The following is a 26,715-nucleotide window of genomic DNA, read 5'->3' on the forward strand; positions in this document are numbered from 1 at the left end:
AATGCAATTATTATAATTGTTTAATGATTTATAACGATAAAAAAATTAAAAACAATTAATGTGAAAATGGATTTTAAACATTTATTTGAATAATAGAAAATAGAAAAATTTATTCATATATAAATTTAATTAATAATTCATTATATATATTTAAATTATAATAAATTATTAATATTTTAAAAATATATTACAAAATTTTATATCGAATTTTAACTAAAAACTATGCATAAGCATTATTAATAATATTTTTTGTTTCAAATTTCAAATCTTTAAATCTTAATTATCATTTGAAAATAATTTTAACTTATATACATAAAAAAATATTAAATATGAATAATTTTTTATATTTAAGAAAAATTTATAAAATCAAAATATCAAATTTGAAATAGTTTCCATAATAGATTTTAAATAAATATTTAATTATACATTATCAACATTAGGTTAATGATTCTAATAGATTAAGAAATATTTGAATATATATTTAATTAATTTAACATTAAATTATGTACATTTTAAATTTCCTTTAAATTACTATAAGTTTTTTGATAGTAATAAAAATTTCCGTAAAGTGGCAGCACATATGCACTTAAAATGTCCAACTGTTTCCGGCTGTAAAAGGAGTAATGTAGACTTTACATTTTGAAGCATAGTATTACAATTTCTTTAATATTTACATGTGATTATTAGTAAAATCACTATAAATATTGTAAAATTAACTAAATATAGATATGAATATATTCAGTTTTAATTGCATACAGATGTGAATGATAAAAACTCTTTGACAAAATATGTGTACGAACAATAACGTCTTTCCATCTTGACAATTTATAGAAATATAAATAAAGGTAAATATAATTTCAAAAGTTTTTTATTTAAAAAAATGTTCATATTTGTTTAGTATATGAAAGTGGTTCTACTGTGTAATTTTTATTTTTTGATATTAAAAATGTTTAGAATATATTTTTTTCATAATGCAATTTACGTCATTTCATTATATATTTAAATTTTTTGCACAATTTTATTATTTATTATATTGTTTGTTTATTTTAAAATTAATTTATAATATTATATTTTTTTGATTTAAAGAATTTTTGATTTGAGGTTAACTTTTTCATTTATTCATTAAATATTTATACATGTATAAATATTTATACATGTCATGTATCAATACAATTATTTAAAATTTTGAATTTTAAATTATTTTATAGTAATTATTTTTATTTTATTATTGTTTTGTATAATTAATAAGTATAATAAATAATATAATATATTCATTATTTTATATTAAAATTATAGTATAAATTTAAAAACATAAAAAAATTATATGTTGTATTTATATTGTATTATTAAAAAATATTTCTTAATAATATAATAGAATTAATATATATAATGCATTTAAATATATTTATTGATAAAAAAGATTTATATATGCAATAATTATTTATTAGTAATTATTTGTTAATATTAATTATAATATTAGTATTTTTTTTCATTTTTCTTCATTTGAAAATTTATATAAGATATCATTTCATGTTTAAGTGTTGTAAGAATTAAATATGCCACAAGGTAACTAGAATGTTAATTCTGACATTCAGTATCTATACATACGGATAATACAATTAGTTTACCTTATTCAAGCTTTCATCCAATTAGTTTGTGAAAATGAGAGCACTGGGTGACACATTGTCTGGCCACTTTATAGAAACTTTCACTGCCATTGATTTCATAATTTCTTATTTATAAAAGTTTAAGTCTATCTTGCATAAATTATAATGAAGTGGTTTTTATTGTTATTAATACTACAGTTCATAATGTGGAGTGCATCAGAAGAACCACCAGGAACAATGGAAGGGGATGCACCTGAATCTATGCTACATGCAAAAGAAAAATGTGAACAAAATAAAAGTCAGTTGGAATCTTTGAAAGAAATTATGTTGAAAAATAAACAAAGTTTAAAAAAGAAAGAAGAGGAAGTTCAGGTAATAAATATTAATTTATAAAAGTTCAATGAAAAAAATTTGACTATTTTACTTAGAAAATTATAATTTAAATTTAGGAATATGCAAGAAGACTTTCTAAAATTAAATCTAGAGCTAAGTTATCACGTCGAAATAGAGAAGGAAATTTGCCTTCTAAAGATATAGCTCGTATATCTGAGACTGCTTTAACAGATACACCTGAAGAAAATATTGATGATATTAGTCAAGCAAAAACTGCAAAAGCAAAGTCTACTTTACTCCAAAAAAAGCTAGCAGAGAATAGAAAAGCTTTTGAACAACGTAATAAAGAAATAAGTGAAACTAAACGAGCAGTTGAAGAAAAAGTAGAAGCTATTAGGCAACAATTAGAAGAAAAAGATGTGACAGTAATGGCTTTTCAAAAGGATCAAATATCCATTACAGCTGTAAAACCAGTCATGATTACTTCTGATGTTAGTAATTAATTTTTAAAATTCTTTGTTAATATTTTTACTATATAAGTAGTAGTAATTATATTTAATAATTAATATTTTTATTACAGATCATGTCACCAATTCAAATAGAAAGTATTCAAGAAAAAGAAAGTAAAATTACAGAACTTAATAATAAAATTTTGGAGCTTGAAGCTACAATTATGGATCTTCAGGAAAACTTAAAAGAAAAAGATTCTGTTATTGAATCTAAGACAAAGGCAGTTACCCTTATGTCTGCAGATCTTTCAAAAAAGGGTAAAACGACGTTAGACACTCTAGAAGATACGAAAGACGAAATGCGAACAATGCAGGAACACTTTGTACTTTTAGAGACATCTTTGAAAAATAAAAATGAAAATCTTTTAATGCAATTGCAAGAAAGAGATAATAAAATTGTAGAACTAGAAGATTCAATTGATCGGTAATTTTATATATAAACTTTTTAAAATTTTATCTATTCTTTTAATTTTTATTTTTTTAATATTTTATTTTTCGATCGATATATATTTATTTATTATTTATTTTTATTTAGATTTAGGAAACAGATTAATGAGCAAAAATTGTCTGAGACTGCCAGTGTCGATTTCTCTCGTTCTACCATGGATACTTTGATAGAAACTAAAGAAGCTATGAAATCAATGCAAGAAAATTTTGTACTCATGGAATCTTCACTTAAAGCGAAAAACGACAATTTGCTGGAACAATTAAAAGATTATGAGTTAAAATTAGCAGAAGCTAATGAACGAGTCTTTAAACTCGAATCTGGTATTGGAATAGTCAGAGATCCAACTGTTGATGATTTACAATTCAAATTAGAAAAATTGGAACATAATAATAAACAATTGCAAGATGAAAAATATGAGTTACAAAAAAGCGTTGCAGAATTACAAGATAAAATTGTAAATATATCTATGCATGGTAATGGTGCAATAATAGAAAAAGATAATAGAATAATTGAACTTGAAAATTTAGTAGAAGAGTTAAAACAATCTAATAAATTTCTCGAAGAAGAATCTAAAACAGAATTACAAAAACAAGTAACGGATTTAACTTTAAAAAATGAAGAGTATTCAAATAAAATAACTGATCTTGAAAACTTTGTTCATAAACTTGAAGAAGAAAAAAATGAAATTGCGGCGAAGTTACCAGAAGAGGGTATTATTAAAGAAGATGAAAAAGTGGCAAAACTTACTAAGGAATTAGAAGAATTAAATAAAAATATGATCAAAATTAAAGCAAAGCATAAAAGTAAAGTAAAAAGTTTACAACAACAATTGGAAAATTTTAAAAAGGCAAGATTTTAATGATGTTAATATTATTATTTATAAGATGAAAGATTTATTGTTAATTTCAAAGCTTTTTAATTAATTTTCGTTTGAAAACATAAATAAATATTAAATTATAATAAAATATATTTATATGTAATTTTGTGATTTAGATATCTGATACAAATGCGGAACTTGTCAGATTGGGGAATCAAGTGGCATTATTAGAGGAGGAGAAAGGTAACCTTCAGCTGAGTCTGGTAGACTTTGACGAGCTTAAAGGTAGGAACCAGGACAGAAATTCTGTCATTGCTGTTTCCATTGTTCTAGTTATTTTATTCATTGTACGTGCAATGCATTGTCTGTTTATATATATTTATATATATATTATTCTTAAAGTAATTATCCACAGTCCTGTTTTCCTGGTTGCGGAGAAATTTCAATTTATTTATGTACATAAATATACATATATATATTTAATAATATATAAAAGAGATTTTATTAAATATAATTTAATAATTGATTTTTATCAATATAAAACAAATTGTTAATATCTTTTTTATTATTACTTTCTCTATAAGAAAAATACTGATAAATTGAGAAAATTATAATTATGCTAATTTTTGGTGATGGAATCTTTTTACTTGATTAGTTAGATATTCGTTCTAAATCAAAATATTTATTGAGTATTATAATATACTAATCAATTATATTAAATTTAACATAACATGGTACCTACTTTACTTGTCAAAGTTTGCTACACTCTGATATAAAATTAAATATATTTTATTAGCAGATATTTATATTTTATATTTTTTTACATTTTAATATTACTTACTTGCATGAACAATTAAAAAAACTTTTGCTATTTTTCTTTTAAATCTTTTGCCTTATATAATTTACATTATTGGTATCATATGAAACGATTTTATTACATGATTTATAACATAAATATTATTTAGATACATAACAAATAATGAATGAATGATTGTATTAATAAACAAAAAAAAAAAAAAATTATATTTGCTTTGGGAATCTGCTTGCTGAATTAATTGATTTTACATATTAATCATGCTTATTGCAAGATAAATTAATCCTTGAACAAACATAATTATAAAAAAATTAAGCTTGTTAAATATAAATTTATTTAAGTTTTGCTTGCTTTTGCATTTATTATCAATTAATATCAATTATACATACATCATTGGCATGTTGTACGGTTTGCATAGCCTCAGCAGGAGATTGGCAAGAACGTGTTGTTGATCTTGAAAGTAAAGTTTCTGCTCAAACGAAAGAAATTGAAATGCAAATTGAAGCCATTGCTACTCTAGAGAATCAAAAATTGGATCTTTTGCAAGGTAATTTATGTATCTTTTTTTTTTTTTTTTTTTTTTTTATATTATATGTTTTATATTTTAAATTAATATTTAATTTCAAATTAGAAAAATATTTTTTTAAACAAAAAAAAAAAAAAAAAAAAAAATGAAGTTAATTATTCAACAAATATATAATCTTTATTTCAGAGCTTCATATGGCGAAACAAGAAATCTCGTCTTTAGAGGCGGAAAATGCAGAATCTGAGAATCTTAGAGTAACTGCAGAAATAAAAGTCGTTGATCTTGAAGAACAATTAGAAGCTATGCATAGAATGCAAAATGAAAGTAAATTAGAATCTTCATCAGAGGTTAATCCTGCAGAGTTAATTAAACAAGTGGAAACTTTAACACAAGAAAATACCGAGTTATATAATAGAATATCGAAATTTGAAGAAAAAGGAACATCTGATACTGGATCTACCGAATCATTTGAAGCTATACAAGAATTAGATAAAACTGATTTGTTGAAAAAAATCGAAGATTTAACACAGAAAAACAATGAATTAACTCTTAAATTAAATAAACTTCAAGAAAAAGAAAATGCTGATTCCATCGAATCTATGAATAACATTGATAAAAATGAATTATTAAAGAAAATTGATCAATTAACACAAGAAAATAGTGATTTAACAATGAAATTGAGTAGAGTGGAAGAGAAAGGATCCTCGGATACGGGTTCGACAGAATCTTTTGAACGAATACCAGAAAATAATGAGAGTATGACGAAAATTGAGCTTCTTACACAAGAAAATAGCGAACTTGTAATTAAACTTACGAAACTTGAGGAACAATTAGAATATATAGAATCTAAATCAGATATTGATTTGAAGTTGAAGATTGATACTTTGGAGCAAGAAAATGATAATCGATCTATAGAATTATCGAAACTTAAAATTCAATTAATGGATTTCATTGAAGAAAATAATAGATTGCATAAAGAAATTGAAATGTTGTCTGTAAACAATACTGATTTAACTATGGAGCCAGATAAATTAGAAGTTCAAATTGAAACTAAACAATCCGAAGAATCTGAAGTATCGAAAAGGGATGTTGATTTCAAAACACAAATTAATATATTAATAGAAGAAAAAGATCTTTTACAAAAAGAAGTAAAAGAATTACGTAATTCATTGGAACAGTGGCACGACAAAAATCAGGATCTTCAAATCAATGATTTGAGAAGTAAAATAGAAGAATTGTTAAGAGAAAACGAGGAAGTAGTTACAAAAATGTCAGAACTTAAAACCTCTAATCAAAAATTAGAAGAAAATGTAATGAAAATTACACAAGAAAAAGAAGAATTACAATTAAAACTTGATCAAATGTTGGATTCTAATAATGAGAATTCAAAACTTATCGAAAAATTAGATAAACTGAATCTTGAAAAACAGAATATTGAGGAGAAGAAACAACTCGATGAACAAATTAGTATTCCTTTAGAAAAATCTGATGAAGAATTACTTAAAACACCGCAATTAGATGAACCTATATCTCAACAAACACAATCGGAATCGATGATCGTTGTTTCTTTGGAACAGGAGATAGAAAGATGCAAAAATTTGATCGCTGAACAAACAAGTCTAATCGAAGAAATGAAAATAAAATTAGTAAACAAGGAAAAAGAATTAGAAGAGAAAAGTCAACAGATTGTGGATTATGAAAAATCTGGAAAGAAAGCTGAAAGTTTGGAGAATGAATTGAGAGAAATGTTTAGTACCATAGAAGAATGGAAATATAAGTGCAATGAAATGCAAGAAAAAATGGAGAAATTGGAAACGGGAAAAGCATCCATCGAAGAAAAATTCAGAACATTACAAAACGAAAATAAAATATTATCAGAGGAAAATAATGAGAAAAATGCGGAAACTGTATTATTGAAAAAACAATTGCAGGATACAACGGTGACATTTGAATCAAAGTTTCAAAAACAAATTTCAATAATCTCTGAAAAAGAGAATGAAATTATTAGATTGGAAGAAACCATAGAGGAAAAAGATCAAGAATTACAAGCGAAATATGCGGAACTCCAAAATAAAATGATCACGATAGACAGTTTGCAAGATGAATTTAACAATTGTAAATTGTTGATCCAAGAGAAGGATTCTTTGATAACATCGATGACCAATGAAGTTTCAAATCTCAATAATCTAGTAAAAAGTAAAGAAGAAGAGATACATTCATTGGGGAGAAATATTATCGAATTGAATGAAAAAATAGAGGAGTCGATACCTGTGAAAGATTATAACGATTTGATGGAGAGATTGAAGGATAAAAATATGATTCTCGACGAATTGGAGTGCAGAATTAATGCAACCACGAAGGAAAATAGTAATTTATCGGAGAAAGTGAAAAATTTGTCGCAGCAAAATAACGATATTCAAGATCAATTAACCGAAAAGCAACGGGAACTCGTCGATCTAATAACAACGAAAGATCATCTGGAGGCACAAATTGTGGAATCCAAAGATGAGAAAGGTGAGGCTGAAAGGCGGGTGTGGGAATTGCAGAGCATTATAGACAACAATGCAAAGTTTGCCAATGATTTGCAAGCGGAACTGAGAAGCAATTACAAACAGATGGAACAGTTGAAATTAAAGCACACGGAGGACGTTCAATTGCAAAACCAGAGACTCGAAAACGTGATCGAAGAATTGGGCGGAAAAATGCAAGAGTGCGAGATATTGAAGGAAGAATTGGAACAGAAGGAGAGATTAATCGGTCGGAACGTGACCGAAGAAGTTAAAGTTGCTTTAGAATCGAAGGTTGCCGATTTGGAGAAAAAGTTGAAAGATTCCGAGGAGAAGATACAGACGCAGTTGGAAAAGATGAAGAAGATAGCGGCCAATTTGAAGAAGAAAACGGCCGTTTGTCAGGAGCTCGAGACAAGGGTTGCCGAGCTGGAAGAAAAATGGACGACCGAGAAGGACGAGAAGGAGGCAAAGAACAAGCAAATTCAAGACGTGGAGATTGCAATCCGCGAGAAAGACAACAGAATATCCGATCTCGAGGAGAGGCTTGCCCAATCTAGAAACGAGACTGCACAAGCATCGAACACTATCGAGAAACTGACTAGCGATTTGTCCAACTTGAAGGAGAAGATGACCTCGCTCGCCCAACAAATTGCAGAGATGGAGGAGGAGATTGTAAAATTGCGGGCGGATCTCGAATCTTCGACGGCCGATCTTTCGTCGGAAAAAGAGAGCAGGCGGAATATATCGTCAGAGTACGAGTCTTACAGGCAGCAAGTCGTCCAAGAGAGCGAGCGCAAGCAGTTGGAACTGGACGAGATGAAGGAGAAGGCAAGGGAGCTCAGCGTGAGGATGCAGGTTATGGAGGCTGAATACGTCCAACACCTTACCTTGATCAACGATCTTAAGGCGGAAAACGGCCTCTTGTTGTCGAAACAAGCGCATATAAACGAGAAATTGGAGACGGTCGAGAAAGAATCGGAGGAGAGACGGTTGTTGCTCGAGCGGATGGGGAAAGCGGCGGTGGTCGACGGCCGAGCGGAGGCCACCCAGACCCAAGGGGAGGAGATGGCGAACGAGGATGACCCGAAAACGAGCGGAGGGTTGGAGCGCTGCAGCCATTGCGAGCAGTGCCAGACGTTGGTCCAAGCGTTGGAGGCGAAATTGCAAGAGCGGGAAGCCGAGATAGAGAACTTGGACAACGAGTTGGCGAATTCCATTGGTAATTTCGTCCAGATGAGGGAATCACTGAGGTTCAACGATCTGATGAATCAGACAGGTATGAGGAGCAGAACCCTCGAGGATCCGTACAACGATCTTTTATTCCAGTACAACTCGTTGGCGTCGAGTCACGAGGAGGTGAAGGTGAATTTGGAGAGAGCGTCGAGGGAGAACGAGGAATTGAGAGGGAGGATTGACCAGTTGCGTTCCACGAACGACACTTTGCAAGAGAAGTTAATCACCGGCGAGCGTGCGTTGGAGGACAGCAAGCAGAGCGTGGAAAGGTTGCAGAACGTTGATGCGTTGAACTCTGATCTGGTTGAAAGGTTGGAAGAACGCGAGAAGGAATTGTTAAACGCGCGACAGGAAATGGAAATTGTTCAGAGGCGCGGGGACGAACTGGAACGACGATTGAACGATCGGGCAGAATCTCTTAAATCCATGGAGGTGCGGAGAGAAACGGCAGAGAAATTGTTGCAAGATACGAAACTTGAGTTGGAACGGGAGATCGAGTCTCTCAAAACGGACAAAGACTCGAACGAAAGGAAAATAAAAGATTTAGAAACGGAGTTGGACGCGTACAGGAATAAGAGTCTGTCAGAATCTAGCAGGGAACCGTTCGTTACAGCTCCTCGGGAGAACGCCCTCCCCCCTCAATTGTTCGACGCCTCCAGGATCTTCGGCAGCGCGCCAACCCCGCCCGATTGCGATCCTCTGGCCGACGAGGAGGTGAAGAGATTGCAGGCCTTGCTGGAGGAGAAGGAGGGGCAATGCTCGAATCTGACCGAGGAGGTAAATCGGTTGCAGGGGACGATGATCGAGGAGAGGACGCAGATAGATGAGTTGAAAGACTCGCAAAAGGAACTGCGCGCCAATTTGGAGATGGCGGAACGACTGGTCGCCGAGAAAGAAAGAGAAATCGACTCGTTGAAGTTGCGCGACTCGAGAATGGAGTTGCAGGGAAACGACACGGATAACCTCGAGGAATCGTTGTTGGCAAAAGGCGATCAATTGAGGGAATTGAACGCGAGGCTGAATTCCATGAAGGAGACGTTGGACGAGGCTGTAGTTGAACGAAATCGGCAAGATTCCCTTCTACGATCCTACGAAGCGCAGATAAACAATTTAGAGACGGAGCTGAGAAATTCTAGCGATCTCGAAGCGATGCAGGAGAAGCGCGTTTTGTCGCTCACGAAGGAGAGGGATCTGTTACAGTTGCAGGTAAACGATTTGACAAGATCCATGGAGGAGTTGAAGGACTCGGTGAACCTTGGACGGTCAAACTTGCAGCTGGAGATCGAGAGGGTTGGCCGGGAGAGGGACGAGGCTAAAGAAGCGGTGGCGAATCTTAGCCGAGCCTTGGAGGAAGCTTGCAAACAATGCGACGAAGCGACGAAGCCTATCACGAAGGAATCAACCCCTTCGGACGAGGGACAACGAGTCGGGGAGAAGATTGTCTTGGAGGAGAAAAACGTTTCTCTGGATGTTGGCGAGACGTGGGACGCCGGGTCGGCGGAGAAAATCAACGTCGACGAGGAGGCATGGGGATGGAACACGGAGGACGCGCAATTGGACAGCGAGCAGGCTATGCCGTCCACAATATTGATGACCAACGCGGAGATTCAGCTACGAGCGAGGATAGACGATCTCCAGGATCAGGTAAAAGATTTGGAGAGGGAGAGGGCGAGGATGGGGGAGGAGAACAAGGCCGCCCAATTGAGGAACGCGAAAATGATAAAGAAGCTGAAGGAGTACAAGGTGCAGACGGAGGGCCTGCAACGGCAATTGAAGATACAGAAATCGGCCAGCGACTTTTACGGATTGGACTCGGCGATCGAGGAGGAGTTGAAGTCACAGATAGGCAAATTGGAGAAGAGTTTGAACGAGATTAAGGAGGAGCAGAGGAACACGGTAGCCGAGAAGGAGGCGCTGATGAAACGGTTGGACGTTGTCGTCTCGGCGAACGAGAGATACATGGAGATGAAAGAGAGGCAGGACATGGACATGGAGGTACTTCGTATTCGAAACAAAGAATTATCCGACAAGGTAGAAATTCTCGACAAATCCCGTTTGCAGGGAGGCGCGTTTCGGATCGTCGAGGAGCAAGCCGATCCCTCGGCGGCCGAGCAACAGGTTAAGCAAGAGCAGCAGGCGAACAGGGGGAAGCGTTCCGCCCGGGAGGCGGATTTCGAAAGTTTGTCGAAAAAGTACAAGGAGGAGATGGACGATCTCAAGGACGAGATGGAGGCGCTCGCGACCGAGAACGAGCAACTTCAACACTTCCTAGAGGAGCAAAAGATTAAGTTGTCCGCGTTAGAGGCGAGACGTAACGCCGAGGAGGACGAGTCCATCCAGATCGTGGACGATTTAAACAGAAAAATTTATGAATTGCAGGCGGTGTTGAGTAAATCTAGGGAGGAGTATGATTTGTTGAGGAAGCGATACGAGCAGAGCTTGATGGACGCTAACGATCAAGTCACAGCAATGAGGCATAACGCCGATTACTTGAAAGAAGAGGCCTTCGAGAGGACGGGAAAATTGGAAATGGAGATAGCCGGTTTGCGCAAACAGCTCGAGGCCTCCGAATCGAACGTTACCGAGTTACGAAAGAATTTGGAGGACGCTCTGCGAGAGAAATCGAGTCTGGAAGAAAGATTGACGGATTTGACGGCGTCCTCGGAGAAGCAAGTTTCTTCTTTGAATGCATCCATGTTGGAGGTGACCGATCTTTTGAACATCAGGATACAGGAAGTGGCGGACTTGAAGCAAGAGCTTCAAAAACAGTACGTGGAGCACGAAGAAGCAAAGATGAGGTTGCGGAATACTATACACGAGTTGAATCGAGAATTCGACGAAAAGAAACAGGAAATGGAGAATTTGAGGAGATCGTTCACCGAGAAGGAGAAGGAATTTATCGAACGGCAGAGCGTGGAGACGGTGAGCGCCCTCGTAAGTCAGGCCACTCAAGAATTGATGCAAAAGCACGCGATAGAAATCGAGGAGAGGGATAAACACGTGCAAAACCTCAACGAAAGATTGTCCACGTTAGAAATAGCTATAAACGAGTATTTGCTCGAGAAACAGAACAACGTTGTTCAACTCGACGCCCAAAGACAAGAATTGGAACTCTTGAGGCAGAATTTAATGGAAAAGGAATCGAGTTTGGCCTCTGTTCGAGAGAGATTTACGTCGACGGAGGGGCAATTGACCGAGAGAGTGTTGGAGTTGTCCGAAAGGGAGGGAACAATTCAGAAATTGTCATTCGAGAATCAGAGATGCGTGGAAACTATTGAAGAGCTACGTGAACGTTTGAACGAGTCTGAAGCAACCTTGGCCAGTCTGAACGAGTCTACCCTACGTATTCAAACTTTGGAGCAGGAAGTGGAAAACATGAGATCACTCCTAGACGAGAAAGAGGCGACCTTGCGAAAGAACGTAGAAGAGACGACAGAGTATATGGAAATTATGGAAAAGAATAGAATCGAATTGAGCGAACTTCGTATGGAGACACAGAAAGTGGAAGAGTTGAAGAATGAACTGTTGAGGAAGGGCGAGCAAGTGAACAATTTGAGCTCGGAATTGGAAGCAACCCGTAAAGTTTTGGAGGAGACTAGGCAGAATTTGAACGAAAAGATGTCTCTTCTGGATCAAAGCAATCGGATGTTGAACGAGAGACAAATGGAAATTGATAGATTGTCGAGTTTGCAACAGGATCGACGTAATTCTACTAACATGATAGACGGTTTACCTGTGTTTAGAATGGGCAATGGCGAGCAAAATTTACAGCATACCGTAGACAATATGCAGGTTGAACTTGAAAGGAAGCAAGAAGAGATCGAGCATTTGAAATATATTCTGAGCGAGAACACGTATCCAGATATAATTCAAGAGATGCAACAAAGGATCAATTGTCTGTACAATGAGAAGGCGGAGTTGGAATCTTCATTGGAGGTGATCAATGCAAGAGCCGAGGAAAAGGAGAAGCAAATCCATGCTTTGACGCAAAGAATCGAGACGCAAAGCCAGGAATTCGTTTCCAAAGAAGAAGCGAGTCTTCGTTCCAGGGATCGAAGATCGATCCAGGAACAGGAACAAATTGTCAGGCTTCAGAATGAGTTGTACGCCAAGGAGCAAGAAATTAACGAACTCAAGTACATCGTAGCCGAAAAAGATTCGCAGTTGTCTGTCCAAGCAAGCATGGAGCCTCAATCGGATGAATTTGAATTACGGGAGATGGTTCAAAGATTAACTGCTGAATTGTACGGTAAGGAAGAGGAAATTAAACATGTAAAATTAACAATTGTCGAATTGCAGAGGGAAGTATCTCGCTTGCAAGAGTTTGAAAGATTCTCGGAACAGACTAGGGAAGCTGTACAGAAGCTTAACGCGGAGAAGGAGCAGATTCGTTTGGAGGGTGAGGAATTCTTGGAGAGAAAGTTGAAAGAGAAGGAAATGGAGATCGATGAGATAAAGCGAAACTTGGCTATGGAGAATCAAAAAATCTTGGATGAGTTATCGTTCAACAATAGAGACATTGAAAATCTGAAAAGTCAGTTGATGGAGTTGTCCACGACTGAGCAAAGAACGAAAGATGAATTGCGTCGGAAGGAAGAGGATCTGATACGAGTAAATTCTGATCTGGCGGAGAAGGAACGAAGATTGGCCGAATTGAGCATTACCAAGGATGCAGAGCTTCACAATTTGAAGATACAAATTTACGAGAAGGACGCGCGTATAGAGCAACTCGTGTCGTTGTACGAGGAGGGAGAGAAGCGATTTACCGAATTGAAAAATACTTTGACGGCCAGAGAAGTCGAAATCAATTCGTTGAAGACACTTTTAGAGGATAAAGTGAAGGAATATCAATTGATACAAAACGTTTTAAAGAAAGACGTGTCTGTTCTCGATACTTCTACAGCTCCTGGAAACATGGAAACCTCTGATGAGAAGAGTAAAACATCAACGTCGCAGGAATTAGATCTTGCGTTGTACATGCTTCATCAAAGAGACGTAAGATGCGAAGAATTGACGCACGAATTGATGCAGTTACTCGAAGAACGCGATACGTTGCAATTACGCCTCTCTAACGCGATCAGAGTTAATGAAGACTTGAGGAAAGGTACCTTAACGAATGTAGACTTCGGCCCGAAAATGGAGGCAACCACTTCTGAAGGCACTGTGGAACCAATTGTAGAACATCCTTCACCATCCAAGTCTGAGGGACCAGTCGAGATAGCCAAAGAAGCTATTGATGCACCGATTGGGGAAAACAAGGAAATCCTTGCCCAAAAGTATGTACTATTCACATCTTTTTTCAATCATTGATTGAAATTTCTCAATAACATTGATGTGATTTAGAAAGGAATGCTAATGATAAATATTTGAATAAATTTTTTTTTTTACAATAATTGTAATATTCAAAAATATAATTTATTTTGATTTCTTTTTTTATTTGATTATGGAAATTATGGATTACAATTGAAAAATTGTTGTAATGGAAAACATGGTAATTTCACAGATTGAGGAAATATTATTATTAAATTAATTCTTTTTTTTTTATTGTCAAAGGAAATAATAATAATATATTTTGTTTCTAGTATACCATCTTGTATACTATTTTGTATAAACTGTTCACTTAACTGTTTACTTTTTTTGTGACGAATTGTTTTTTGATAGTTTCCTACAAAATAAGATTATTATTCAACAAAAGAATCTTCTAAAGTATGCTAATTAAAGGATTACGCATTTGTTTAGCCCCTAAGATTGCTTAGCGCGTAGCAGATCCGGAAACAAGCTTTCCAAGTTGATTCATCCTTTCCTCTGTAGCCCTGTACGATTTGTTAATGTTGTTCGAAGCTCTGCACCAATTAATCCGAACAAGATAAATTTTTTCATTTAAATATGAATTCTTTTCAAGAAACGAACGCGTTTTTTGGAGTTCCTGCTACTTCCAGAACATTAGAGATTCAAAGGTTTGATGAATAAAATTTTCTTTTAGATCTGTTTTTCTATAATTATATTGAATAAAGAATAATAAAATAAATGAATAAAAATGGAAAAGAAAGCATAACAATTGTACTTTAACAGAGTTCAATTTGATATGTTCACGGATCAACTAGGTGTAAAGATATAAGCTGTTTATAAGAGCTTTAAATACTTGGTGGTAGATTTGAAAGAATTAACTTATCATATTCCTTGGCAGAAAGACAGCAGTATTAAGACATATTGATCAGTATTATAGTAAGCTTCTTGTTCTATTGTATAAGCTAGTTTTCCCTTCAGGCTGTCACAACTGCAAACGGTGAGCCATTCAAAAGATGTGCGATTGAGGGATGAACGAGAATTGAGACACACACAACAAATGTCTTTACTAGCGCACAAAGACGTTTTAAGTACTTTACCCCCTGAAGCAGCTGCCAGACTCGTCAATGCAAATTACACACTCTGTATGTATCCTCAATTTTCATCTTATTCTTCAGAGTTTTATGTAGAAATACTTGGTTGGCTTTGTAAGTGTTTTTTGTTACATAATAAGCTTTTCAAATCTTAATTGAATAGAATATCTATTTAGTTTGAAAAGAAAAAGAAATTTTTACTTAGAAATTTTAAAATATGTTAATACATAGATTGTAAATTTATTATTTTTGTGTTTACAGCTAGGGATGTCCAGAGTCAATCGAGTGTTTTGTTAAATTGGCTATGGGGAAAAAGGTAAATATATAATTAATATTGATAAAGATACCTATATTAATAAAGAGAAATAATAATATTGAAATTTTTGTATATTTTTGTATAATTTTATTATAAAAAATTTTTGTATAATTTTATTATAAAAAAATGTCTTTATAAAATTTTAATATGAACTTAAAAGATATTTTTAATGAAGTATTATTTTAACGTGATGTTCAAACAAATTGCAGTACGCCAAAAGTGGTACATATGTGATGGAATACTAATGATGGTGAGGTGGACACTATCCTTGCCTTCTGGATACATTCCTGCCAAGTGCCAACTGCCGAGACTATTTCTGTAATTAAACTAAATCGAACAAGTCAAAAACAATTGAAAATTTCGATTAATTCGTCGACACATTGCGACGTGATTGAAAAATGTGATTCACGTATTATTGTCGTATTTCTTCAAAGGGTTCTAAAAAGTCACTCCTCTTCAGAGAAGAAGAGAATGTGAGGAGTGGACTTAATTGTATTATAATCATTGTATAGTTGTCGTGTTTAGATAAATTATAAACGAACATTGCCTTGAAGAAATGTATATTTCAGTTATTTTATTAGCCATGAAATTGTTAATAGGGCGTAAGATGTTTCTTGAGTATCGAGATCTAATATTCGATACAAATATATTTGTTCCGATAATAATTCTTTTTAATTTCTGCAAATTTTTCTGTTTACCATTGTCTATTATGCAAATTATTATCTGTGATTTGTCAATTATTTAATGTCACGAATATTTCTATAAAATGTTATCGATTGAATCGAAAGAATAAATTTCTAATGAAATGTTGACAAATCATACGATGATTGAAATTTAATATTAATTGTGAAAATGTTTTATCACTGGAAGTGCCGTAATTATTTGTTGCTTTTTAACTATGATGATTCGAACTTTCTATTTCCACGAAATATTTTGTACAAAAAAAAAGAAAGCGTCGTTGAATAAATAAATTATGAAACAGAAGTATTTATTAAAATTGTTTTTATTATTAGTCATTAATGTAATATATTTTAATTAAATGAATAAATATGCATGTATTAATTAGGTTACAAATGTCGTAAATTGAATCGATATATGCAAAAAGGATATGGAAATAAAAAGTCGGTAAATAATATTCGAACAATAAAAAATTCGTATTTTATCAGTATCACTATTCAGCAATAATGGAATGAAATACTGATGTTCATAAAAAAGATAAAATGATAACTCCTACCCTTATTTCATACATCCACTCAATTATCATTTAATATTTAATATTTAATATTTTGTAAAATGTTAATTAAGATTGTGAATTATTTACAAATGTATTGAATCATGATTTTTTTTCGAAGTACAACAAACTTATTTAACAAGCGGTACTTCTAATTTTAGGAAATTTGTTTCATTTTATCATTGTTATCCTATCCACGATATAATCGTGTATATCGTGTGGATCACATTTTGAAAGAAATGAAGAAAATAATAAAGAACGAAATTATACGAGGTAAAAATTTCGTATGTGTTTCATTTCATAAATATATGAATAAACAAATATTATGATATCATTGATATTTTTGCATGAGAATTCGATTAATGTAATAAATTTTTATAGTAATTAAAAGAGGTTTACTCCTCGTATATTTCGTTCGAAAGTGTCAATTTATTTGTTTATGCTTAGACATATCACTTTGTCTCGTATTTGTTATAATACTATACATAGAAAATGATTGTTCGTTATTGTTTGTAGTATATGCAACTTCTTCATGATCATTCTGATATTCAGGATTTTCTAAATTGTTCGAGTTACCTTTTCCACACTTCAAAGTGAATAACATTATTATACCAACAACGAAAAGGCCAAAAATAATGGACATCACTGCAATTGCTGGACCAGACTGTTTCAATTCCTCAATATTTGTATAAGAGAGTGCTAATGGATTAGCTTCGCACCAATTGGTCCAAGTGTTATTCCAAAGTGATGGATCCGCTCTAGGATCTCCATCTAAATTACTAGGAGGTATCACGGTTATTCTGTACTTCATTAGAATTCTTTCCAGAATAGCCATAATCATTGGTCTTGTTTTGGCAAGATTCACCATTTCGCAAGGATCTTTTTCTATGTTAAAGAGGCATGGTGCTATCATTGGTTCACAAGGGATCTATGGCAAAATTATAGAAAAATTTTTTAAAATTTTATCAAACAGGATTGTTATAAAATTTATTATAAACTATACGTATTTTTTTTGTTTATTAAAAAAAATAAATATAATGTAAGATAAATTTTTATAAAAAATATTTAATTATAATACTAACTCTATCTTTCTCTTTGACGTTGCATTTTATTTGTGCTTTCCTTCGCAATTCGGAAATATTTTCGACACTGAGTATCTTTTCTTCAAAATTAGTTTCTAATGCAGTATCATATATTTCCACGCTTCTTTTTCTTCTTTCTTTCAATTCCATCGCTTGTTTAGCAGTAATAATACCAGAAATAGCAACACCAGTTTTGCTGTACAATATTTTATAAGGATCGTATTGCGGAGAAATGCCTTCAGATGAATTTCCACTTGCTCCAAGCCAAGCACTACCAGTTTCTGTTCGACCGATAATGTATTTAAAATCACCTCGTCTGAAGGCAACATAATCGCTGAGATCATCAATATTCAGCACTACTTCGGATCTGGAACTGATTTTGTTCAACACCAAGGCTGACCAGAGATCAAATCCATCGATGTTATCAAGTTGCCTTCTATCTACTCCTGAAAGATACACGAAGAAAGGAATTTAAATCTCTTTAATGATTTTTTCCTTCCACTTTAATTAAATGCTAAGCTAGAGTTATTGATGCTTTTAATATTATTTCATTAACCTGCTGCAGATAGAAGTGTAGGAAGCCAATCGGACATAAACATCATTTGATTAGAAACTCTTTTAGATTTCTTAATTAGAGGACTCCAAATAGCTGCAACTCCTCTCGTTCCACCTTCCCATGGACTATTCTTTATCTGAAAAGTATTCAGATTTTAATCTGTTCAAAATTAATATAAAAATATAATGTGAATAATATATTTACGCCTCGAAGAGGATAATTGCTGCCCTTGTTACTCAATTCACCCTCGCTTGGTGCACCATTGTCACTCATAAAAAGTACTATACTGTTCTCCAACATGCCGCGATTCCTTAGTGCATCCATTACATCACCGACACTTTGATCCAATTTTGATACAACAGCTTTAAATTAGAGCATTTTAAAGTTACAAGAAAATGTTATTTTATGATTATATTAGTTTATGATTATATTATATTATATAAGAAAATTATTTAGTAACAGATAAAATATTATTTTTCAGAGAGATTTTTCAATATTATTTAAAAAATTGTTTATTTTTCTTTTTTAGTTTCTTTTAAAATGGAATATTTCTTTTTTTAATTAGATGATTTTAACTCACCTGCTTGAATTCTTCTTTCAGGATCAAGAATGTATGAAAATTTGGCAATCTCTTCATCGGGTGCTCGAAACAGCTGTTCTTCATTTCCTTTATGAGGAGCTAAGTGAGCCAGGTATAGAAACATTGGTTGATCAGTATCGTGCTCATTAATTAATCTTACAGCTTCGTTCGTAAACAGATCTGTAGAATATTTTCCTACGGTGTCCCATGCCACTGTGAGATTTCGCCTCATGTCAAAACCTTTGAACTCGCTGTACGCCGGATCCTGAAAGAATTATCTTTATATAAAACTGATTTATCAATTCAACGTGTTAATTTATTAGTAACATAGTAGTAACACAATTAGTAGTAACATAATGTACAATATATAAATTCAAAAGATTAATTTTAAATATATTCACAGGTTCTTGCGTGATATGCGTGTAATAATCCTGAAGACCGTTCCAATAACCAAAATGTGAATCAAATCCACGATAAGTCGGAGTGTACTCTTTCTTAAAATATCCTAAATGCCATTTTCCCACAGCGTGTGTTTTATATCCTACTTCTCTCAAATACTGTAAAAGTAATATTGAATTAAATAAAATTTCTTGTTCAAATAAAAGTAACAATTAACACATATCTTATTGTGAATTTAAATGAAAATAAAAAATGAAAGAAGAAGAAAAAATAAAAGTGAAGAAAAATCACGATGGGGAAACGTACTTCAGGTAACAGTTTCTCGCTCAAGGGGAGCCCTCGTGGTTCGGTTGGGAAGAGCACAGAGTGTTGCATGCCCAGATGAATTGGATTTTTTCCGGTCATTAAAGCCGATCTGCTTGGTGTGCATAATGCGGGCACGTAATGATTATTTAAGATGATACCATTGTATGCAAGGGCGTCGATGTTGGGCGTGGGGATTTGATCCGATCCGTGAAAACTTACATCGTTCCAACCCTATGAGTACATAATTATAAATTTAAATTTTAACATTCAACGAGTGAGTTCATTTTTTTTTTAATAACGATTACTTTTAGTATTTTTCATTTGTAATAATTTGATAAAAATTTTAATTTTTACAAGAATACAAATGAGATAATTTTAAGCGATAATATAACAAATTTATCAATTTACCAGATCATCGGCGAGAATGATAATGATATGTGGTTTCTGTTTAGTAGTCGATGGTTGATATTTTGGCTTCGTTTTGGATTTAGTCAAAGAGGATGAGAAAAAAATCGCAGCCATGCTCGTTGTTATTATCTCCAAGAGGAATAGCACTATTAAAAACTGTGCTATCATGGCAAGATTCATTTCGGAATAAGCTGGAATAATGCATATTAACAATTAAAATTTTAGTATTTTCATTAAAAAATCTCTAAAAAATAACTAATTCAACAATTCCAATCAAGATTATTATACCTACGCTTCGTAAAATTGATTATTCGCAAATATAAAATTTATTAAAAAATGTTGAATTAAATTAAATTAGATTTAATACCTGAAACTTTTGTTAAAACTTCCTTCCGTTTTTTTTTATAAAAAATACAATTACGTACTAATTTTGTGTTTTTCGTGAAACGACCAAACACATTAAAGTATTTTCTTATAAATATGAATTCTTGGAAATTTTGGAAACAGTGTACTACCATGAAACACACGAATCGACCAACGTTCTCGAAGTCGAGATGGCAAATGAGGTTTCAAATGTTTTCGACAATTATTTTGCCTATAAATACTGAGCAATAGGTAATATATCTTACAAAGTGGGCTAAATCTAAAATTATAAACCTTTTATAATACCGTTAAGAATCCGGTATCTGATTTGTTTCGAGACACACCTTGAAATTAGTGATGGATTCAAGACACCACAATTATTTTACATAATAAAATTATAATGATGTTCAGTCACAATTAAAAATAATTAACTATTTTATCGACTATACTATGAGACAGACAACAACAAATGGCAATAAACAGTAATCGACTGATCAAAAAATTATATTATATATACGTGTCTAAAATTTTACATATTTAAAATGAGTAAAGAAAATTGTTCGATTTTCAAGAGAATTTTCAATATTATTAAAAATTCTTTCATCTGCATTGAACGATTTAAAAACCATTTCCTATTGTCGATAAATAAATGGATTGTCGTTGCTCATTTTATCATCGCTTATTTAAGAAATTATAATGAGTCTTTGGCTCGCACAAGGAAGTTTTATGCGGATCAGACATAAATAGGCAAATAAAAATGAGCCTGGATATATTCAAATTAGAAATCTATTACTAATAATTTTCGAACCGTCTATTTTTATCGCAAAAGAATAGGAAAATCTCTGCTTAAAGAACTAAAAATAAAACGAAAGATAAGATAAGATAAGATAAAGGTTCAAGGCATCGGTCGACAGGCTATTTATCAGAAAATGAACAAGGAAGAAAAGTTCTCTTACGTTGATAAAAAAGGGGAAGAACTGTCGCGTATCCCATTATTCGTTGTAAGTTGTCCATTTTTTCCGTTTATGTCCAAACATCTTTCTATCCTAATGAAGATCCAGCTTCGTCCAAGTGGTCTTTAACAACGCGTGTGGACTGACTGGGAAACTCGAAACGTGTTGGTTTATTACCACTTTAGATTTTCCGTAAAACGAGCGGCGAGGAGCAAAGGGAGGATTTGGAGCATAACGAAAGTGTTGTCTGGGAGAGAAAAATGGAGAAGGCGAGCATGAAAACTCGGTATTATGTACATGCGTGAAAATTCTGTATTCCTTTTAAACCGCTATGTTTTTTATTTGCAAGTGTGAAAATCTATCTTGTGGCATTCATACATGTAGATCAAGATATTTAAATAAGATCATCTTTCAAATTGGAATTCTTCTTGGAATTAATTCTTTGTCTGTGTATAATATTATCTTTCTATTATTCCATCATTACAATATTATAATAATATAAATTATTAAGAATAATATGCTGAAAAATTCATTTGAAGTTGTTTAATTAATATTTGTTTATGTATCGAAATAAATATCTCGTTTGTAATTGGAAGAGGTATTAATTCTGTAATTAGATGCATGATCAATGCATAAGATTAAAATACATTTAGCTACGATTCATCATCTTAAACGTTTTCAAATGTTTTGTACAAAGTGAAATTTGTAATCTCGTGTATAATAATTGAAAAGTTTTTTGCAAATAGAGCGGTTGATTTAAAGGAAACATCGTCGAAAAAAGTTATTAATTCATGAGATCGTTAACGCGTTAATTCTTGATATGTAAATATTCTTTCATTGAAAAAAAAGTGGAAAGTAGCAAATGCGATAGTCATTTAATATTTGAATGCATGCAATTTCAATCATCGCTGGAGAAACTTTAGACATGCCTCTGTTATGTAATTGAGATATTCATTATAATATAATTTGGATAATTTCTTCTTCTAATGATAAGTTAATTACACATGTTTGAAGAAAGCATTATTATTACCTAAAAAGAAAGAAAAAAAGATAAGAAATCAAGAAATATTTTATGTTTAAAATAAAATGTTTTATATATTTTATAGGAGATTACAGTCTTATTATATTTAAATAAAAATTTAAAAGAGGATGCTTTAAAAAATTAAAGAAAATTAAATAAAATCACTAACTTTTGATATAACGTTTCGAATCGATTAAAAATTCTTCTAAAATTATGTATCGGTGAGGCCGCAACTGGAATTGGAATTTGGAAACTGGTTGGCACAATATGCCAAATATAATTTGAATAATTAGATGGAAAGATAAATAAACCTTCCACCGCAATGGACAATTAAATTTCCAATCAACGTGATGTCGAGATTATCATAAACAAGTTGTTGGGAAAATCGATTTAGTAATTGATGTTAATTCTCTTAATTAATAAAAATTTTAATATTTTATTTAATCATTGAATTTTATTCAACTAATATTTGAATTTCATAATAAAAATATGATATATTATTATATTATTAGTTATTTATGCTAGTAAATTTAATGTATTTATTACAACTGTGTAATAGTTCTATTAGAATAAATATTAAAACTATATTTAAATTTATTTTAAAATTAAGAATTAAAAAATCAAAATAATAACAATTTTAATTTTTCTTTAAGTAATATTTTAATTTCGTAATAAATTCAATAATAAATAATAAAATCAAAAGAAATCTTTATAATTTCAGTCGATTCAAAATTAAAATTTAAAAAAATTCTACTATAATATAATATACATATAGTACATACAATATGATGAAAAATATTTTTTATGTTTTCCTTGTTCTTATTAATAAAATTCTATGAGCAATAGCAATTTGCAAGATGCACAAGATATTAAGTGCACAAAAGCGTTACATGGAATATAATCAAAGTTTTTGGTGAATAATCATGAAGGTATTCTTGTTTGTGATTACGCTACTAGAAAAATTGCATGCTGATTAATATAGGATAATTAGCGTGACTTACTAATGATTTACTTAATTTGGTAATTAGTTACCAGGTCATCCTTAAACTTCGTGTTTACGATACATATTCAACCGATCGTAAAAAAAACGATGAAAAACATTTCCTCCTTGCTTATTCTTTATGCGAATATGTTATTATGTATGAAAACACTAAAATATTGTAAAATGCATGATTAATAAATGATGAAATGAAAAAAAGGAAAAAAAAACAAAGTCATATTTACAAAAGGAATAGAAAGGAAAGAAATAATTAGTGATGAAAAAAAAATGTACTATAAATAATGTAGCAGAACGCATAAAAAAAATATCGCATTATAGTATTTTTTTTAACATATACGTAGGAATATTTTTATTAGGTCATATTTTATTAGGTCATCAACAAATATTATAAAAAAAAAATGATAGAAGATAAAAATCATTTTAAAATATAAATAGTTGTTTATCTTTTACTTGTTAAAAATAAAATAATCTTTATTATGATCTATTAATATCTCAATCTTGTAATGTAAATCATATATTAAATTAAATATGTATTATTTTTAAATAATATTATATGGAATATTAATATAATATAATTATATAATATAATAATATAAATATAATAATATTATATGGAATAATAAATTTAATATTAATTTTAATATTAATATTAATTCTGATATTATTAATAGTTTTATAGTTTAATATATATAATTACTAGATACTAAGTTAACCTATTTTATGAAAGAAATTTTGAATATTTGAATTGTAATTTGTAATAAATATAGTAATTTTTTTTTCAAAGTAATAAATAAATATTATATATAAGTAAAGTCTCATCTATTAAAATGTGGAAAATATAATAAATAAAATTAATTTGCATACAGTAACAATCAAAAGTCAGATTATAAAATTACATATATATGTAATTATATAAATAATGATTTTTATTTGTGTATATTTACTCAAATAAATAATTTCTTACTTAATTTATATATTGCATTTTTTAAAGATTTCCAATTTCATGAGATTTTTATCCATTTTATTTGAATTTTATATTTTTACATATAATATATACGAACAAATAATAATGAATTACATTATTTATTTAAAAATGTGGTTATGTCATAGATATAATATACAGTATTGTACTTTTACTTTCGTGAAAGGTGAAAAAAAGTTACTTACAAATGTAAAATGAACGTAAAATACATTTTTACTAGACAGTGATTTATTTGAAATAAACACATAAACCAAGTTTGAAAGTGTTGCTTTCTATAGATCACCTTACGTTTCGTAATTTTTTTAATGTAAATAATGCAAATTTGTTTTGAATAACATTTTTAATGTATAAAATTTTTGTTAAATAGCACTATAATATAAATAATAATCTGAATCTCACTAATCGTGAAAAAATGTTGAGTCGTGGAAATCTGACTAATTTCACTCTGTTTATAATCGATTATATTGGTCTTTCATCGATTAAATTCGAGAGTTATTGCGATAATCGCATAGTACAAAAAATTTTGTGTACTTAACATTACACGTAGTATATATTAAATATTATATTATTCCGTATTATTCCGTATTATATTAACGAAAGTAATGAAAAATAATAAATAAAATTAGTATAAAAATTAATATCATTTATTACTGAAACTTTTAAAGTTAAAGTGAAGTATAAAATTGTCATAATAAATACTTATACAATACATCATATTATTGTGGCAGAGAACATCGAATTATATTGCTTCTTAGGTAAATTTTATGATAATAGACAATTTAATAATTTAATAATAATGAATAATAGTAGTTTATTTTGTTTATTTTAGTAATTTTTGTATAGCATAAATAGTTTTCATTTTCTTTAATAATATATTATATTATTATATATTGTATTATATATAATATACGCAATGCATTACTATTATAGTGTTTTAAATACCATAATAAATACTATAAAATAGATGCTTTGTAAATAAATATACGGAGCAATGATTAAGGAAGTAGGTAATTAATTTCTCGCAAAAAAAGAGTGAAAGTAATAGTATTTTTTTGTATAATTTTATCAAAGATATTTCAGAACATGTGCATATTTTGCTGCCATATTATAATTATAAATAGAGATAATATAAAAAATTTAAATTTATTTTTAATACATTTTATTTATGAATATTATATATATATATATATATATATATATATATAAATGCAATTATTAAATACTCCATTAAGGAAACGTTTTACTTATTCAGAATATTCAATTTTCACAAAATTATAATTCATGTTATTATATATGCACATGCGTATACTATGTTGAACACATATACAATATACGCTTACAAGTTTAGAAAACATATTCTAAATATATGTATGTATTCATGGAACATTTTTAAAGAGTCAGTTATACGAATATATAAAAATATTATTTCAAGATAATTTATTAATTTATAAGCAATTTATAGTAATGAATACAACAATTTATAGCAATTAATAAAATGAAATGGAGGTAGAATGATAGAATGATATGATAGAAATAGAACTATTTCAATTCATCTAATGCAAACTTAAATTGCTTATAACTTAATAAACTTCAAATGATATTTTTGTGTATCAACTTTTGTATTTTTTTTGAATTTTAGAATTGATTTTCCGAACATGTTTCACATATATTGATACAATAGTGAGATACAATAATGTAATAAATAAAACAAATACAAAGGTAAACTCACCTCAGAGCACAATGCTGAACACTTTCTTATTCACCAGTCTAAATGAGACTGCGATTTGTGTAATTCACGCTTAAGTGGTGCGTTTGTGCAACCTCGACAAGAGTTTTTACATTTTGTCCATGATCAATTGTGACTCGAATGGAAATAAAATATCCAAGGCGGTACTATGAATTACAACATGAAAAAATTATTTCCGCTTGATGAATTTCTTGTTAACATTTGTATTTCATTTTATTACTTAACTTACTTTTGATGAGAAAAATAAATAGATATAGAAAAATAAACTTTTTAAGATTTAAGATGAGAAAACTTTTTAAAGTATATTAGGATAAAGTATATTAAATATTAGGATTTGATAAAAATAGAATATTGATTAAAATATTAAATTAGATACAATATACAAATTAGATACAAGATAGAAATATTTAAAAAATTGAATTATTATAGAAAATTATTTTCATTTAAGAAGTTTAATTTAAACAGATTATCTTATATATTCAATTAAATAAAAAAATTGCATAAAAAAATTTATGCATCAATTTTAATACGATACTATAAAATGAAAGAATTTTTTTCTGAAAGAATTGTATTTTAAATCTTAAATTTAAACAC

General features: G+C 30.7%; 2 protein-coding genes across 10 annotated transcripts; one reads left to right on the forward strand and one right to left on the reverse strand.

Annotated features, from left to right (window-relative positions):
• The first annotated feature begins 611 nt into the window (after window positions 1-611).
• LOC122714549 (protein lava lamp-like) lies at window positions 612-16,462 on the forward strand. Of its 8 annotated transcripts, none has more exons than XM_043935997.1 (11): window positions 612-845; window positions 1,806-1,979; window positions 2,057-2,431; window positions 2,521-2,873; window positions 2,985-3,744; window positions 3,891-3,999; window positions 4,947-5,075; window positions 5,241-14,073; window positions 15,053-15,228; window positions 15,439-15,493; window positions 15,703-16,462. In XM_043935997.1, the coding sequence occupies exons 2-11, from the start codon at window positions 1,812-1,814 to the stop codon at window positions 15,725-15,727; spliced, it is 10,983 nt and encodes a 3,660-aa protein (XP_043791932.1). In that variant the 5' UTR covers window positions 612-845; window positions 1,806-1,811; the 3' UTR covers window positions 15,728-16,462. The 8 variants fall into 8 exon arrangements, with proteins under 8 accessions (XP_043791932.1, XP_043791959.1, XP_043791968.1 ...); XM_043936024.1 differs by having other exon boundaries at window positions 3,891-3,957; XM_043936005.1 differs by lacking the exon at window positions 612-845 and having other exon boundaries at window positions 1,773-1,979; window positions 5,241-10,792; window positions 10,859-14,073.
• Window positions 16,463-16,637: 175 nt separating this feature from the next.
• Window positions 16,638-21,490, reverse strand: LOC122714583 (arylsulfatase B-like). Of its 2 annotated transcripts, none has more exons than XM_043936056.1 (9): window positions 21,375-21,490; window positions 20,056-20,246; window positions 19,648-19,878; window positions 19,344-19,499; window positions 18,943-19,207; window positions 18,567-18,724; window positions 18,363-18,498; window positions 17,807-18,252; window positions 16,638-17,652 (listed from the first exon to the last, which is right to left on the reverse strand). In XM_043936056.1, the coding sequence occupies exons 1-9, from the start codon at window positions 21,430-21,432 to the stop codon at window positions 17,149-17,151; spliced, it is 2,145 nt and encodes a 714-aa protein (XP_043791991.1). In that variant the 5' UTR covers window positions 21,433-21,490; the 3' UTR covers window positions 16,638-17,148. The 2 variants fall into 2 exon arrangements, with proteins under 2 accessions (XP_043791991.1, XP_043791999.1); XM_043936064.1 differs by lacking the exon at window positions 21,375-21,490 and adding an exon at window positions 20,423-20,492.
• Window positions 21,491-26,715: the final 5,225 nt, after the last annotated feature.

This window comes from Apis laboriosa, unplaced genomic scaffold (genome assembly GCF_014066325.1).
Source record: "Apis laboriosa isolate Shangri-la unplaced genomic scaffold, ASM1406632v1 scaffold112_cov148, whole genome shotgun sequence".
Taxonomy (NCBI): Eukaryota; Metazoa; Arthropoda; class Insecta; order Hymenoptera; family Apidae; genus Apis; species Apis laboriosa.

What these genes read in the sequence shown, in the direction of transcription:
- LOC122714549 (XM_043935979.1), top strand. Translation starts at nt 1,773, where the DNA reads ATGAAGTGGTTTTTATTGTTATTAATACTACAGTTCATAATGTGGAGT. An exon ending in AATTGGAAAATTTTAAAAAG is followed by an intron (nt 3,745 to 3,890) that starts GCAAGATTTTAA and finishes TTTGTGATTTAG; the next exon opens with ATATCTGATACAAATGCGGA. An exon ending in AAGGAAATCCTTGCCCAAAA is followed by an intron (nt 14,074 to 15,052) that starts GTATGTACTATT and finishes TGTATAAGCTAG; the next exon opens with TTTTCCCTTCAGGCTGTCAC.
- LOC122714583 (XM_043936056.1), bottom strand. Translation starts at nt 21,432, where the DNA reads ATGGACAACTTACAACGAATAATGGGATACGCGACAGTTCTTCCCCTT. An exon ending in GCGAGAAACTGTTACCTGAA is followed by an intron (nt 19,500 to 19,647) that starts GTACGTTTCCCC and finishes TTACTTTTACAG; the next exon opens with TATTTGAGAGAAGTAGGATA. An exon ending in ACGTCAAAGAGAAAGATAGA is followed by an intron (nt 17,653 to 17,806) that starts GTTAGTATTATA and finishes ATTTTGCCATAG; the next exon opens with ATCCCTTGTGAACCAATGAT.